This window comes from Trachemys scripta, chromosome 1, assembly GCF_013100865.1.
Source record: "Trachemys scripta elegans isolate TJP31775 chromosome 1, CAS_Tse_1.0, whole genome shotgun sequence".
Classification (NCBI taxonomy): domain Eukaryota; kingdom Metazoa; phylum Chordata; order Testudines; family Emydidae; genus Trachemys; species Trachemys scripta.
The window spans coordinates 220,698,066-220,712,387 of record NC_048298.1 but is presented as its reverse complement, the minus strand read 5'-3'; the positions used below and the strand labels follow the sequence as shown (position 1 = coordinate 220,712,387).

Here is a 14,322-nt window from a genome sequence, read left to right as displayed (position 1 = left end):
TTATTGATTGGTAGCTTATTTGCAAAGACTTTATACATTCAAAATGTAAGCTGTTTGATTGGATATAGTATGTTTCTGCTCACCAAGCATAGCTTTTAGTATCTGAGTCCTGATGTAAATCCTGAGGGGTTACTAATTCAAAATTTGCTTTTCAACATATGCTCAAAATTCACAGAACATTTGTCAGTAAAAAATTTCAACAGAATCATTACAGAAAGCAAAAGGGGCAGAAATACAGCTGAATTGACTGTGTTTAGAAATGTAAACAAATATTGAAAGACAATATTTTACTGTAGTCACCCAGATCTAATTGCCAGAACATAAGAACGGCTATACTGGGTCAGACCAAAGGTCCATCTAGCCTAGTATCCTGTCTTCTGACAGTGGCCAATGCCAGGTGCCCCAGAGGGAATGAACAGAACAGGTAATCATCGAGTGATCCATCCCCTGATGCCCATTCCCACTTTCTGGCAAACAGCCTAGGGACACCATCCCTGCCCACATATTCATCACTCCAATGACAGGAAACCTGGGTAACAAACACATTTTAACATGGCAAAAGGGAAAACTATATTTGTTCACCTATCTTTTGACAGGAATAATAAAATTCCCATATCTGAAGATGTCATTAGTGTTCACCCCATAATATATATGGATGATGGCATGGCATTTGTTTTGACATATATACACTATGCTTTAAAAATCTAAAGATCTAATTCTAAACAGATATGAATAATTTATCTCACTGCAATGAGAAGTGTGACTATAGCATGTAGAGACATATCCAAACTAGTTTTGATCTAACTAGCTCAAATAACAAGAGCAGTGAAGTTGTGGCAGTATGGGCTAGATGCTTGAGCACATACCTAGGGTACCGGGTAGGCCTGTATAGAACGTGCTGCCATGGCTTCATTGCTATTTGAACTAGCTAGATCAAAGCTAGCTCAGGTATGTCTACACATGCTGCAAGTTGATTGCAATGTAGACACAGAGGCAGTAATAATGAATACAGATAGTTTTATCTTAATTCCTAATCTGGGAGACAATTTTTTCACATTAAACTTTAAATTTACATGGGAGGCAGTTCAGCTATGCATTCCCTTCGAATACTTTGATCTGTGAGAATGTTAAACACACACAAAACAGAGTTCAATGGGATCCATAGAGCATAGGGATAAACACATGGAGCTTTCTCTTCCAGAATATGTTCATCATCTGAGCATCACCTGAGCAACAGGATTATAGATATTTAATAGCCAGGCCAACACAATATCTTGAAAATGCAACCTCTACTAATTTAATACTATTATACTGTATAGCAAGGCATCATTTACACTGTATCATTAAAAGGAGATTTAAAAAAAATACCTTTCTACCAAAAAAAAAGGGATGAACACATAATTCTTTGCACAAAACATTAGAAAATACTGTGATATTTTATTATTAAAAATGCTGCTGAAAAGTTTATACATATGTGTCCAGCCATATATATCTTCTATCATTACTTAAGGCAAAAACAAAAATTTGCAAAACAATAACAAAAGAAACCATTAAACCCTGCGTGCCTCTTAAGGTCAAGACTATAAGCCTGGGAAAGTTCTTGTTTTCTTTTCTTTGCCAAGTATATTCTGTTATCATTATTATAGAATTCTATGAAGATTCTATAAATATTTTCCATTTATAAATCATACATCAATTCAGATGTATTAAATTATTAAATTGACTTGATCATAATTATTTTTAAAAGCTAAAATCATTCACTTACAGGAACTTTTTTACCCAAATGTCACAAGCCTGACACATTACTGTACATATTGCTAGCAGAAGACAATTGGAAGTACTAAACAAATACTGTAATTCACATTACAAATATACCCAACTGGTTATGATGCCAAGCATCACTGCCTTTTTTTAGAGTCATGAACTACTGCATCTCAGCTGAGGCAATACATAGGTTGTGGAAATGGCCTGGTAAAGAGTCAGCTTTAATAAACATTATGGGATGGATCAGTGAAGAAGAAATTTTTCCATTTGCTACTAGATGCAGGTTGGGACTGTTGCTTCAACACTTTCTAATCTGCATAACATATCTGTCTTCTTACGTATAAAACATGATTGGTCATATGATGCATTTTTACTGTATTAAATCTCTTTTCATTTCTCTCAGAACCCACTTCTCTGCCATGCACACACAGCAAGGAGTTGTGCAGAGCCCACAGATTTTGATATCATTGTCTACAATATCATTTCACGGGCTGGCTATTCCAAAGTGTTTTATCACAAAGGTAGAAGGCATCTTGTGTTAGGTTCTGTATGGGACAGACAATATGACGGTGCCGTGCCCAGTTTGGTACTGAAATAAAAATACAAAATACATCTGGGATAGTCATGTTCAAGTGCAGAGCAACTTTGTTCAAATATCTTTGGTTACTATCTCTTGATGATGCAGTCACTTTCTAGCGACAAAATATAAACAACCTTCATCAGTTAATAATTCATGTCTAGCTTTTCGCACTTGAATCAGCTGTTTAAATGAAACTGCTGAGCCCCTTGTGCGACAGCTTGTTTTTGCCCTTAGTTCCCCAGTTAAGGGAGGGCAGGGGAGAATAATAATTTCACCTTTTACTGACAATGAAGCTGTCCAGAATTTTCATATAAATTCACACAGAGCACATTTAGCTACCTCTCTTTTTAGTTCTCAACAATATTGACTGGTTTTGTCACAGCTATATAATTAACCAGCAAAAATAGAGTTTTCAGACAGGTGCACTCTTGATCACCATAACGGGATACTGGCTGAAAAAGCTCTTTTCATACCAATCAGTCATGACCTTTCCACTTTTAAAAAACCAAACAAACCACCCCACCCCCTTTCTCTGTCAAATTTCATTTTCCCTCAGTTTGGCAAAGCTGAGTGGGTGCTTCCTCAGCAAAAGCTCTTCTGCAGCTGCTGGTGAATATAGAGCTAGTTTTCCTCATAAAAGACTGACCAAGAGGCAGGTTTTCTTTGAGTTTGTCAGGGCACTAGATTGTGAAGCAAGTCTTCCTAATGTATTAAAATAACCAAGAACTACAAAACTGGACTCATTGTATTGTTGTTTCTTTGCTCAATTCAACAAGCTTAAAACAATAATCGTGATTTCCATTTTCTGATCCATCTCTGTGTTGCAATTTAATGAAGGCTAACACAAAAAGAAAAGAAAAAAATCTAAAAAACAACTGTCTCCTAAGAATGCTTTAACATGCACTTCTGTAACCTGTAAGGGAAAATACGCAGGTCACACAGACAACTGTATTCTGTGTATGATACCATGTCCTCCTATAAATGAAACATGTTAGAAAAACTCATGTCTTTGTTCACCACTAGTAATTAAGAAGAAAATCCTCCTTTTGGTCTGGAGGAAACAGAGGTGATATGACTAATGTATATACACATAGGTCACAACTGAAAGCACAATCTCTAAAAGTTCTTTTCAAACTGAAAACGTCAATAAAAGCTTATTTTTTTAAACTCACAGCTATGTACACTTTTTACAAAGTTTCTTTAAATATAGTTCAGGCTGGCAAGTCATCTCTTTGCACAGAACTATACGTATTTTACTGCATAGTCCTCTTATTTTTAACAATAAAATCCTATTTCCCCCTTCTGGTTACAGCTTCTTATGCTGGATAAAAGCCCACGGTGATGTCTTTGTTTTAACAAGGGCCAGTCATGGTATGGCACATAAAGAACTGGTGTTTTTGTTTTTATTTCATATATTAAAAAAACTGTACAGTCACTGGCTCTGTGTTCCAGAAGATTCTGCTTCTGTTTGTTACTCTCAAAACATCCTTTCAAGTGATTTCTTCTGGCATCAACTTTCAATCAAAGCGGCTGAGATCTTAAAGCAGTATCATAACAGCAATGTACATGTTTCACATTTCACAGGGTTTGAAGCTGATTTTTAATATCAGAGAGTTTCTATGGGAAGGATCAGTAAGAAAATAAGGACTGCCCTTCGTGTTTACTTTTTGTTGTTGTTTTTTAACAAGTTGTTCAATGGTGAATGCTCTTTTCTCTACTTCTTTTTCTTCCAAGTGGCTTGTGGGGTAAGAGGGGGAAATGGCAGAGCTATACCCTAGTTGTGGAATGTCCATGGGGTAAATTAGTACTGTTTTGTCCTCCACTGAAGGTGTTGAAAGTATGCAAAGGTTGCATTCCTGTTAATGTATTTGGAATCATGGTTATGGTGTTGGGTGTCATTAGTGGAATGTCATCTGGGGACCTTCTCAAAGTAAGGGTGTAGTCAGGTGGACAGGTTAGTCTCAGGGTGTCATGTGCCTGCAGCGATTCACACTCATGGTCATGCTCTAGTTGTTTCATCTGCAATGACATAATCTCTTCATTTTGTATGTGCGCTATATCATTGGTTGTGTTCCTCTGGGGGCTAGGGCGCCTGTGTGTCTCGTGACGTCGCTTGTCTTTCTTGTAATACAATGCAGCAAAAGCTAAAATGTTGAGGAATAACAAGGATGCCCCCACTGCGATGGTAACACTCAGCTCTGTGGAATAATCTCGCTTGTTTTCTATCAGGACAGTTGTATCCTCTGGGGCTGTTTTGTGGGTGTCCTTTGAATGTTTAGGATTGTTGGCTGGTGTCATTGCTGGGCGTTTTGTCGCTGGCCACAACTTTCCAGGAGAACGTCTGGTGACATAAGGAAATGAGGTCATATCAGGAGGCGGCACCTTAGTTGTTGTGGAAACATACTGAAATATTTCATTTAAGTTGTGCAAGTGTGGTACAAGTTCCAACCAGAAGGCGACTTTTGTTGCTCGATAGTGATCCCGAACTCGGGGTTTCAGGCCAATGTGCAGATAGAGCTGGTCTTTAGGGTTATACTTAGACCAGGCCACTTCTTCAAAACGGTTGGGTTTTGTATGGATGAACTTTGTGTCTTGTGGAACAGGCTGGTTTGGATCTCTACAACAGTAAAAACAAAACAACATTACACTCAATCAAGAAATGAACTCTGTTTTATCCGACAATAATTAACAGAAACTGAAGACCGTTAGCTAAATGTAACCCTGCAGTGGTGTCATTAAAAAAACAAAAACATTTACTATACAGGAAATATGAGATATTACAGTAGTTCCCTATATATAGAATAGAAAATAGGACTTGATCTTACTCCCTCTGAAATCAGCTGAAGTTTTGGCATTGGCTTCAAGGATTAGGCATTAAAGATGAATTTTTGAGAGGTACTGAGCACCTGCAGCAGTGGGAGTTGTAGGTGCTCAGGATGTCTCAAGATTTGACTTTCGCTTCAGGGTATCAGGTAACACTGTGTGGTTGTTAAAAATTGACTGTTAATGGCAACCAGACTCCGGCTGCAATGGAACTATGACAAGATGTATCAGCTAAGGATCTGCCTAATGCTTTTAAGTTGGTATATAATAATAATGTATAGGGTACATTATAATAACAATTAATGTTGGTATATAATAACTTCAAACCATTGTGACATAGGGCTAACACATAACTGAGAAAAAATTCTATCTATTTGTATATATCCCTTGCTTTATGCTACTATTAGCTCTCCTTTTCACCAAACACGTGAGGGAAAAGCTTTGTGTTGACATGTGGCAAATCTTTCTATCATTTGCATTAACAAATTACTATTTGTGAGTACAGTGTGTTAAACACTACTAAATATAGCATCACAGGCTTTGACCCTGTCCAAACATCTTAGGATGGGGGTGGGGAGGGAAATTAGTACTAGTCCAACTGCTTTTACAGGAGCTCGGAGATAATCCCTAAGGGGACAATATCTGATCAGCCCAACATTTAAATTTGTATTTCTACTATCTTTCCAGTTTTATACTTTTAAGAACATCATCTGATATTAAAAAAAAAAAAACTTTAAAAATATATTAACCATTCAGTATAAATTTGTTCATGTTTGACTTTTTAAAAATGAAATGTCCGCCTTTAAATTAGCAGGGGGAAATTAAAATTAAAAGAACCAAAACCAATAATAATTTGAATCTGCACAAACCCTTTAGCAATAACATGCATGTTCCTTCCTTTGAAACATGAACGCTATATCTAAGTATAACAGCTAGTTAGATATTCCATTTTGGAGGAGGGTTCAGCTTTCAGAGGGCAAAGAATATTGTCCGTGTTTATAATATATCATACTAAAGTATATAATGTATCTTCTATGCATTATACTGACATTTCTTTTCACCATTCCCATATGCATTAGTTTATCATTTTCAAAAATCAATCTAATCTTTTTCTTTTTCTTCTAATGTGCTCTTATCTATGTTCCAGGAATTCCCTCATCCAATATTACAGTTTTAAAAGCTTTTTCGTTTTCTTTTTTTAAATGCCCATGAGATGATTAAATGTTCCCAAGGTTCTTTTGTTGTTCAAAAACTGTTATTCCTTAGTGCTAGATCTAAACTGGCATTTAGCTTTAATAATCTAAAGATGCTTCTATTCACCTGCTTACCAGGGGGAATTTATCCTTGAATTCAATCAAGTAAAATACAATTTTAAAAATTATTCTTAATCTAATTTTGTCTTTTTTTATTATTTATTTATTTATTTTGCGTATTATTCTGTACCACATGCCTGCCATCTGCTGAAGATATATGTTGGGTATTCCAGAAGTTTTTAGATTTTATTCTTTTAAGTTATATCTACGAGCCACAATTTGATCCCATGTTGTTACTCCTTGTCTGAAGCTAAGGTAGAGCTTTCCCTTTCCAAGCAATACTGCCAGAGATTTCAATGTGCTGCCACTCTGAGGAATTCTAACATGCATTTGAAAAGGAAATAAAGTATTCCTTTTGTTCTCAAAGAATAGAGAGGAGGATTTGCCAAATCCAGACAAGTAGGCACTGGCTTGATGCAATATATCTACTCCAGTACTTTTGGACACAAGACAAGAATTCTAAAACCTGGATAAACTTACATAGATTATAAAAGCACAAGTCATTTCCCCCCATTAGAAACTCAAAAGCCTGGAACAACTATAGCAGGAAATTAGTGTCATATTTTCTATCCTCTTTCTTAAGCACACACTGTTCCAGTTCATAGCCCTAGAAATCCTGGGCCATGTTCTGCAGTGTAGGTGCAGAAGGTGTATAACTTAAGCCAACAGATGCAAGTTAGTTGTGCTCAAAGAACTAAACCCAAGGGACATGAGAGGATTCAGTACATTCCATGAAACACAGGATCAGGATCATGGGCTGGATACATTTACTATTATTCTTCCACTCCATCCCACCCTCTATGTATGGAAATGAAGACAACTTCTTTTTATGTGACAATACTGTAAAGTGAAATCCTGACCCCTCTGAAGTTAATGGAAATGTTGTCATTGAATTCAAATGAGCCAGGATTTTACCCATAAAATGCCGAAATGGCAGCAAGATGGACTACTTTACCTCATAGTGTCATTTCTGAGGTAATGTTATCACTGTGTAAATGACTGCAGAATGCTGACCATGGTTACAGCAAAGATTAAAAAATAAAAAAAACCCACTCAGCTAAACTGGCATGTTTTTAGATTTCACTAACCATCCCTTCCCTCACCCCTTCCCGCGCCACAAAGAGTTGGATTGTGTGTTTAGTAAAGGGAAAACTCCTATACCATCCTCCAACTCTGAATGCAAAGGGTTAGGGAGTGTGTAGAGGAGTAGTGCCCCACTCTGTAGGAACTCCTTACATGCCAGTGTGAAGGAGTATGGGTTGGGGATGGAAGATCTGTTGATATGAGGATATTCTTGCCCATATCGTAAAATAGTCAGAAATAACCTTTGTGAAGCTATTCCATAGGCTTGGATGGGGGACATAATATCACACATGTGAATAGCTCATGGATCTGCATAGTTGGTTTCACTTGGCAATTAGCCATTCACTTGACTTTGGACCTTTCACTTGGCACTGTCCCTCCACTTCCTGTTTTGTAATTTTAGCCTTTCAATTTACCTTTTGGCCTATAGACATTCTGGAAGCTCATCCATGTCTTTATGAAACAAAGAAAACGACTGGAATGCTTCCTGAATAATGCAGATAATAATATAATAAAAGAAGAACAATGCTTTTCTATGTTTCTATAAATGCTCCAGCCAAGCTCTCAGAACATTTCAATGAATTATGGTTTACAACATCCCTCTGAGTTAATTGTTAGTATTAGTATCCCCGGTGTTTCAGCTGGGGAAAGAGAGGCACAGGCAGGCCAAGTGACTTGCTCAAAGTTACATACAAAGTCTGTGACAAAGCTAGGAATTCCTGGTTCCCAATCTTGTGCTTTAGCCTAGACACCATTCTTCTTTTCATATAATTGCTAGAATATAATTATTGATCAGTGTTTGCTCTTTACTAATGATGCTTATTTTAAATGTTTCACTCTAAATTCGCTCTACACCCGAAATGTTCTCAAAGTGAATGTCTGCCAGCAAAGTACCTTCAGATCAGTATCTGAGAACAGTCTCTCTTGTATCATCTAGCCGTTTTCCTTGAGGGACTGACTCAAACTGTAGACCTTTCTTAGGGTGACCAGATAGCAAGTGTGAAAAATCAGGACAGGAAGTGGGGGGTAATAGGAGCCCCAATATCGGGACTGTCCCTATAAAATCAGGACATTTGGTCACCCTAACCTTTCCAGAGAGGGAAATCACAGAGAATTCATCCACCACTCTCTTCCACTTTCCTTCTTTGTGAGCTGTGACTCCTGTCATTATGCCCCAGTTAGATCCGGTAGCACAGTGATGACCAACCTACAGTTCTTGATGCACAGCTCTTCAAAGTGCCTACATGCAGCTTGCTTCTCAAGTGTCATGAAATAAATGTCTTTGCAATGATGTGATGGCTGATTCAGGAGCAAAATAATAACACATGCACACAAGTTGAAGCTCTGGCAGCCAGTTAAGATAACGGAAGACTTCACAATGAAACACTACTGAATTTCTCTGGGTATTAACACCAGTAGAATGAGAACTCCGCAGGGAGTCGCATCTCTCACTGAGCTCTACATAATGCTGCTCAAATTGTAACCTTTATCTAACAGTTTTCATGAATATATTAACTGTTACTTATCATAATAAACTTTTGACAGGCACTTTTGTATTCTAAATATGTTTCATTCTTTTGTGGCACTTTGTGACTTTGCTGGATGACAAAATGCATTTCTGCAACTGAAGTTCAGTGCCACTGTTGCAGCTGCACATGCGCTGCAAACATACTGCACTCTCTTTGTTAACAGAAAGGCAAAAGGCGCCCTTGAGAGTGCACTTCCTCTCAACAATGAGTTTTGCTGCAAGTGGGTGTGTGTAAAAGAGTTTACTCTTTACACTTCTGATTTTTCCCGTGCAATCTCTTAATAATATTGGCTTCTGACAGCTATTGTATCTATTTATGAAACCAAAACAATAGTGATTGTACTTTCTTTCAGTAACACAGACCTGGAATAAACCAATTATCTTCAAACAAAAAGATAAATAAAATATTAGAGGGTAAGCAATATACACATCTTTTGTAAGAAATATTTGAAGATTTGAATTTAAAATAAACTATAAATGCTAGAAGGAACTGAAATCTGAGGATCTTATAATGGAAAGTGTCAGGCCACCTTAATAATAGGCATCACTACCAGTTCTGCCTATACACTGAGAGATCTATTCATTCAAATTATCATTTGTTTCAAATTTGGTAGAGTTTAGGAAAAGTATTTTACTACTATTTTTCTGCAGAGACCTATTACACAAGGTGTTCAATACGAAAATCAATGTCTTTTCCCTTCGGCCTGTGTAGCAGGGCTCACCCCTGCCAGGGCACTTTCCTGTGACCAACCAACTATGATACAGTCAAGTCCCACTTCAATTTCCCCTACATTCCCTGGGGCTGACTGAGCTTTCCAACTTCTCCACTACAGAGAATGGTCACCTCCTTTCATAGAATCATAGGGTCAGAATCATCTAGTCTAATCCCCTGCCAAGATGCCAACTCAGAGGAGGCTATCCAGCCTCCTTTTGAAAGCCTCCAGCAAAGGAGCTACCAAGGCAGTCTTTTCCATTGTCTTACTCTTCATACAGTTAGAAAGTTTTTCATGAGATTTCATCTAAATCCGCTATGCTGTAGTTTGAACTCATAACCAGTTATCCTGCCCTCTGTAGCAAAAGAGAACAACTTTTCTCCATCTTTTTTGTAGCAGCCTTTCAAGTATCTGAAGACCACTATCATGTCCCCACTTAATCTCCTCTTTTCTAAACTAAACACACCCAGTTCCTTCAGCCTTTGCTCGTATAGCTTTCATTCCATTCCTTTGATCATCTTTGTTGCTCACCTCTGGATCCTTTCCAGTTTCTCTACATCTTTTCTATATATTAGTGACCTAAACTGGACATGGTACCCCAGCTGAGGCCTTCCCAGAGGTGAGTAGAGTGGTTCCCTTTGCCCAGGAAAGGAACAATGTCCCTCTCAGAAACCAACTCAAGCCCTGGCTTCAGGGACAATTTCTTAGTACAATTTCAACATTCAGAAAATCCCTCAAAGTAAGACAATTCTCAGCCCCCTCAAAGTACAACATGTTAAAATAGAGCAGTCCTCCATCCCACTCCAGTGTCACCATCTCCAGGGCCCGCACTTGAGAGTCAAAAAACCACTCCATTCCCCTGTTCTTCTTCCCCTATTCCAGGACCTTAACCTCTTGCAATTCCCGGTGCTGCTTGCAATCCTTTTCCTGAAGCCCTCAACTGATACCTTATGCAAAAGGGCTCCCTGTAGTGTTCCACTCCTGAGGTCCCTGTGCCTGCAAGTTCTATTCATTCTCATGGGAACCTCCAGAATCAACCCTCTAGTTTTTAGACTTGGTTTGCTGTGATTGAGCTGTTTTTCCCCTTCACCTAGGATCCTCTTCAAGAGCCTTCTACATGAGAGGTAGAAGCCAGTTCTGGCCAGTTTTTTCTGACTGCTCTTGTCCACAACACTCTCTAAATAGCTCTCATCCAGTCTCTCTCAGCCCCAGTTCTCTTCACTAACAGCTCTCAACTGCGACTCTCTCAGGTTTCATGCTGCTCCTTCCAGCTCCCTTTTCTGAACTACTGTCTGGATCTTTTATAGAGGCCAGATGCCAATGACCATTGGGAGACAACTAATTAGTCACAGGTGAATTGGACGCATTCCCTCTTAAAGGAACCAGTCACCCTGTGACGCCTATACATTCCTCTACACTAACGTAAGTAGAGGGAAGCAGAAGGCTGTGAGCTGGGCAGGTAGGTAAAAATGGGGGGTTCCAATGCCTGTTCCCTGAGGACTCTCCTCTGTGTCATATGTAGTAGGTGGAAATAGTTCCTGAGGGCCAAGAGAGGGCTGCTGGGGAAGGCAGGAGGTAGGCAGTATCACTCAGCAGGATGTGCCCCAATGGATCTCAATCAGCCAGTCTGAATGGATATCCATTTGTACCTACACTGCCTCAAAGAGGAGTACTTTCAGCAAGCCACTGGGAGGTGCCCACAGGCTCCATGCCTAGAGCTAGGAGATGATTCTTCTTCTTCTTCTTCACAGTAAATTCATTAAAAATGCATTTTGGAGGGGCACTGAAACTATTCACAAATCTGGGTTGAATTCAGCAAATAGTTTTGCCTGAAAAAAAAGAAACGGAAAATGGCAAAATGGTTAATTTCAACCATTTTGACATTAAAAGTTTTGTTTTGACCATTCTAAAATTAAACATTAAATTTTTTTCATTTTGAAACAGTGTTTTGTTAATAAATTTAGCTAATTTAAAAAAGTGAAAACCAGCTTAACATAACCCAAAGGGAATAGAAACAAATAAATTATTTGTTTTGGATTGGACAAAATATTTTGTTCAGCCCCAAATGCATTTTTTTCTCATTTCAGCAATTAAAAACAATAAAGTTTCAGTTCAAACCAAAATGATTTTTTCTAGCTTGGCTCCTAAACTAAAATATCAGTTCAGCTCCATCCATGCCTCTTCTTTGGCATTGCCAACCCTTCCCTGCAGTGGAGCATTCAAAGAAAACTCAGGAAGCTTCTGTGACATATATGGTCATTTCCTGCAATATCCTGGGCAAACTTTATTGAGCTAAGTTTATGTATCTTGTGAGTTCATTGTATTATAAAGTCAAACTTAGATGTATTATTGTGGGACTATATGTAACTTCTTTAAGGGGAGAGATGACTAATGTGAACTTTGGGAAGAGTTATGAGTTTCAAATGACTCTTTTAAACAATGGACCAGAAAAGAATGATTTTTTGATTGAGTGGGTTTTGTAAGAAATACTTTGGAGAAAAGGAGTTCAAATTTCCTCTTCTGGATCCAAACTTTTGAAGCTATACCCTAGGGAGAAATCCATTGTCTATGAATTACCTATTCCCAAATCGAAGACCCGGGCTGTATAAAGGAGGCACTAAACTTTTCATTAGTGTTCTTGTTCATCGGTGTTCTTGAGCAAAACGGGTTATGAAATTGTAACCATAGAAAAATCCCTGTGTGGGGGAGGGGGATTGAAGACTGTTTACTGACCACAGTCCCTCTTGGAGTTGAGTGATCTCTGGTATGCTTATTAGATGTGTGTAGGTTGCTGTATTTCTTTTCATGTTTTCTCTGTAATGCTTTTAACTTAAGAATAAAAGTGCTTGCTTAGAAAGAGCTCTGTGGTAACTTAACTATGGGCAATTACAGTGTATGTATAGGCTCTGAGGAAAAGGCAAAGCAGATCTGCTTAAGCACTTTGACTTACGAGGGAATTCACAGTGTAGTGAGGGAACTGAGTAGCCTGGAAGTACCCGGTCAGGAGGGAGGGAGATGCGTGTCTCCACTCAAGAGGTGATGGCTGAGGAGCCAGAAGCATGAAAATAGGTGCTCTATGGTGGACCATAGAGAGGGAAATAAAGGTGTAGTCTATGACAAGATCACCTTACAATTTCTTTGCCTTCTATCCCACTACCACTGTTCTTACAGTGGGAGGATGTGATAAAGCCTGAATGATATGACCAATTCCTTTAACATGTAAAATTGGAATTGTGATTGTACAAGGACAGCAGGATGAAGCATAAAAGCAGATCTTAAAGAAAATCTCATGCAAACAATTTTTATATATATTATATTCTGTACATTAGTTAACACAATATTTAATTGTGATCCCCCAAACAAAGCTTCTTGCATATATTCCACAATGTATTCCCCCCCCCCCACACACACACACTATTTTTAAGGGATATCTTTAGTAAGAGAGAGCTTTGGTGAGTAGATTCAGAGGCCAAGATGATGATGAATGAAGGCTAACAACTATAGTCTTAGTACTGAAAGGGAAATGGACCATCAGAAAATTGCAATTTCCAAGTGTTCATTTCAAGCATGAGCCATTCAACACTAAACAGTCTCTTTATTTGTCACTTTTTGTTTTCTAGCTTCAGTTACTGACTTCAAAGTAAAACACAATAAAAGTACAGTGCCTTTTGCTGTGTCTTTGACACCTAGTGATTTTACAGTATTGACCTGTCCTCCAAACCTAGCCTTGGCAGTAGACCCATTAAACAGTGTGTGTGTTTTTAAGCAGCAGGAGGTGTGTGTCAATTAGAAGCTCAGCACAGCCCTTCCGAGCTCTGCACTAACTGAGCAGTAATTGTACAGTAAGTTCCTAGATGCTGTCTCAGTGTGAGAGTCATCCAGGACTGGAGGAGTGTCAGAAGTATTTTTTTGTAAACAGGCTGCAGTTTTAATGTTTATGGTTCAGCTATAGAGAAACCTGAAGTGTTATAGTCTCACAGTGAATAGATTTTCAATATTTATTGCCGTGGGCACAAAAACAAAGCAGCCAAATAATATCAGGATAAAGCAGGAAAACAATGACTGAAAAACAGAAATCTGAAACCTATCAGGTGCTTCTGATGTATTAGGCCTGATTGCACACCTGGAATCCAAATTGTATGTGGGAGGGTGGATTGAAGACTAGTTACCTAAAATAAATCCCTATATAATCTCAGTTTGAGGTTTTATAGTCTATAAGATGCTATTTTCCCCTGCCACAGGAAATTCTCCTTTTCATTTCAGTTGGATGTGTTGGAGGTGCAGAACAAATATAGTCATAGAGCTTAAGATTCCATTTATTCACCAGGGAATTTCTTGTTCTAAAAGATGGATTCTATGGAGTAACATTGGGGTTTCTGTTAAAACAAAACAAAGAAGTTCCCCTTCTGCAGGACACCTGGAATTTTATAGCTACAGGGCTGTACTTATAATCCATTTTTCAGACTGCTTGTAAAGGAGCGAATCCACAATGGAATAGATCTTGTATTTCAGTCTCAT

The 14,322-nt window shown here is 38.3% G+C and overlaps 1 protein-coding gene across 4 annotated transcripts in view; it reads right to left on the bottom strand.

Annotated features, from left to right (window-relative positions):
• Positions 1-1,417: 1,417 nt before the first annotated feature.
• Positions 1,418-14,322, bottom strand: part of NLGN4X (neuroligin 4 X-linked) — a 265,757-nt gene continuing 252,852 nt past the window's right edge. For all 4 annotated transcript variants that reach the window (XM_034757415.1, XM_034757422.1, XM_034757434.1 and 1 more), the window contains one exon: positions 1,418-4,961. In XM_034757415.1, the coding sequence (XP_034613306.1) occupies positions 4,112-4,961 (850 nt within the window). In that variant the 3' untranslated portion in view covers positions 1,418-4,111. The remainder of the gene's footprint in view (positions 4,962-14,322) is intronic.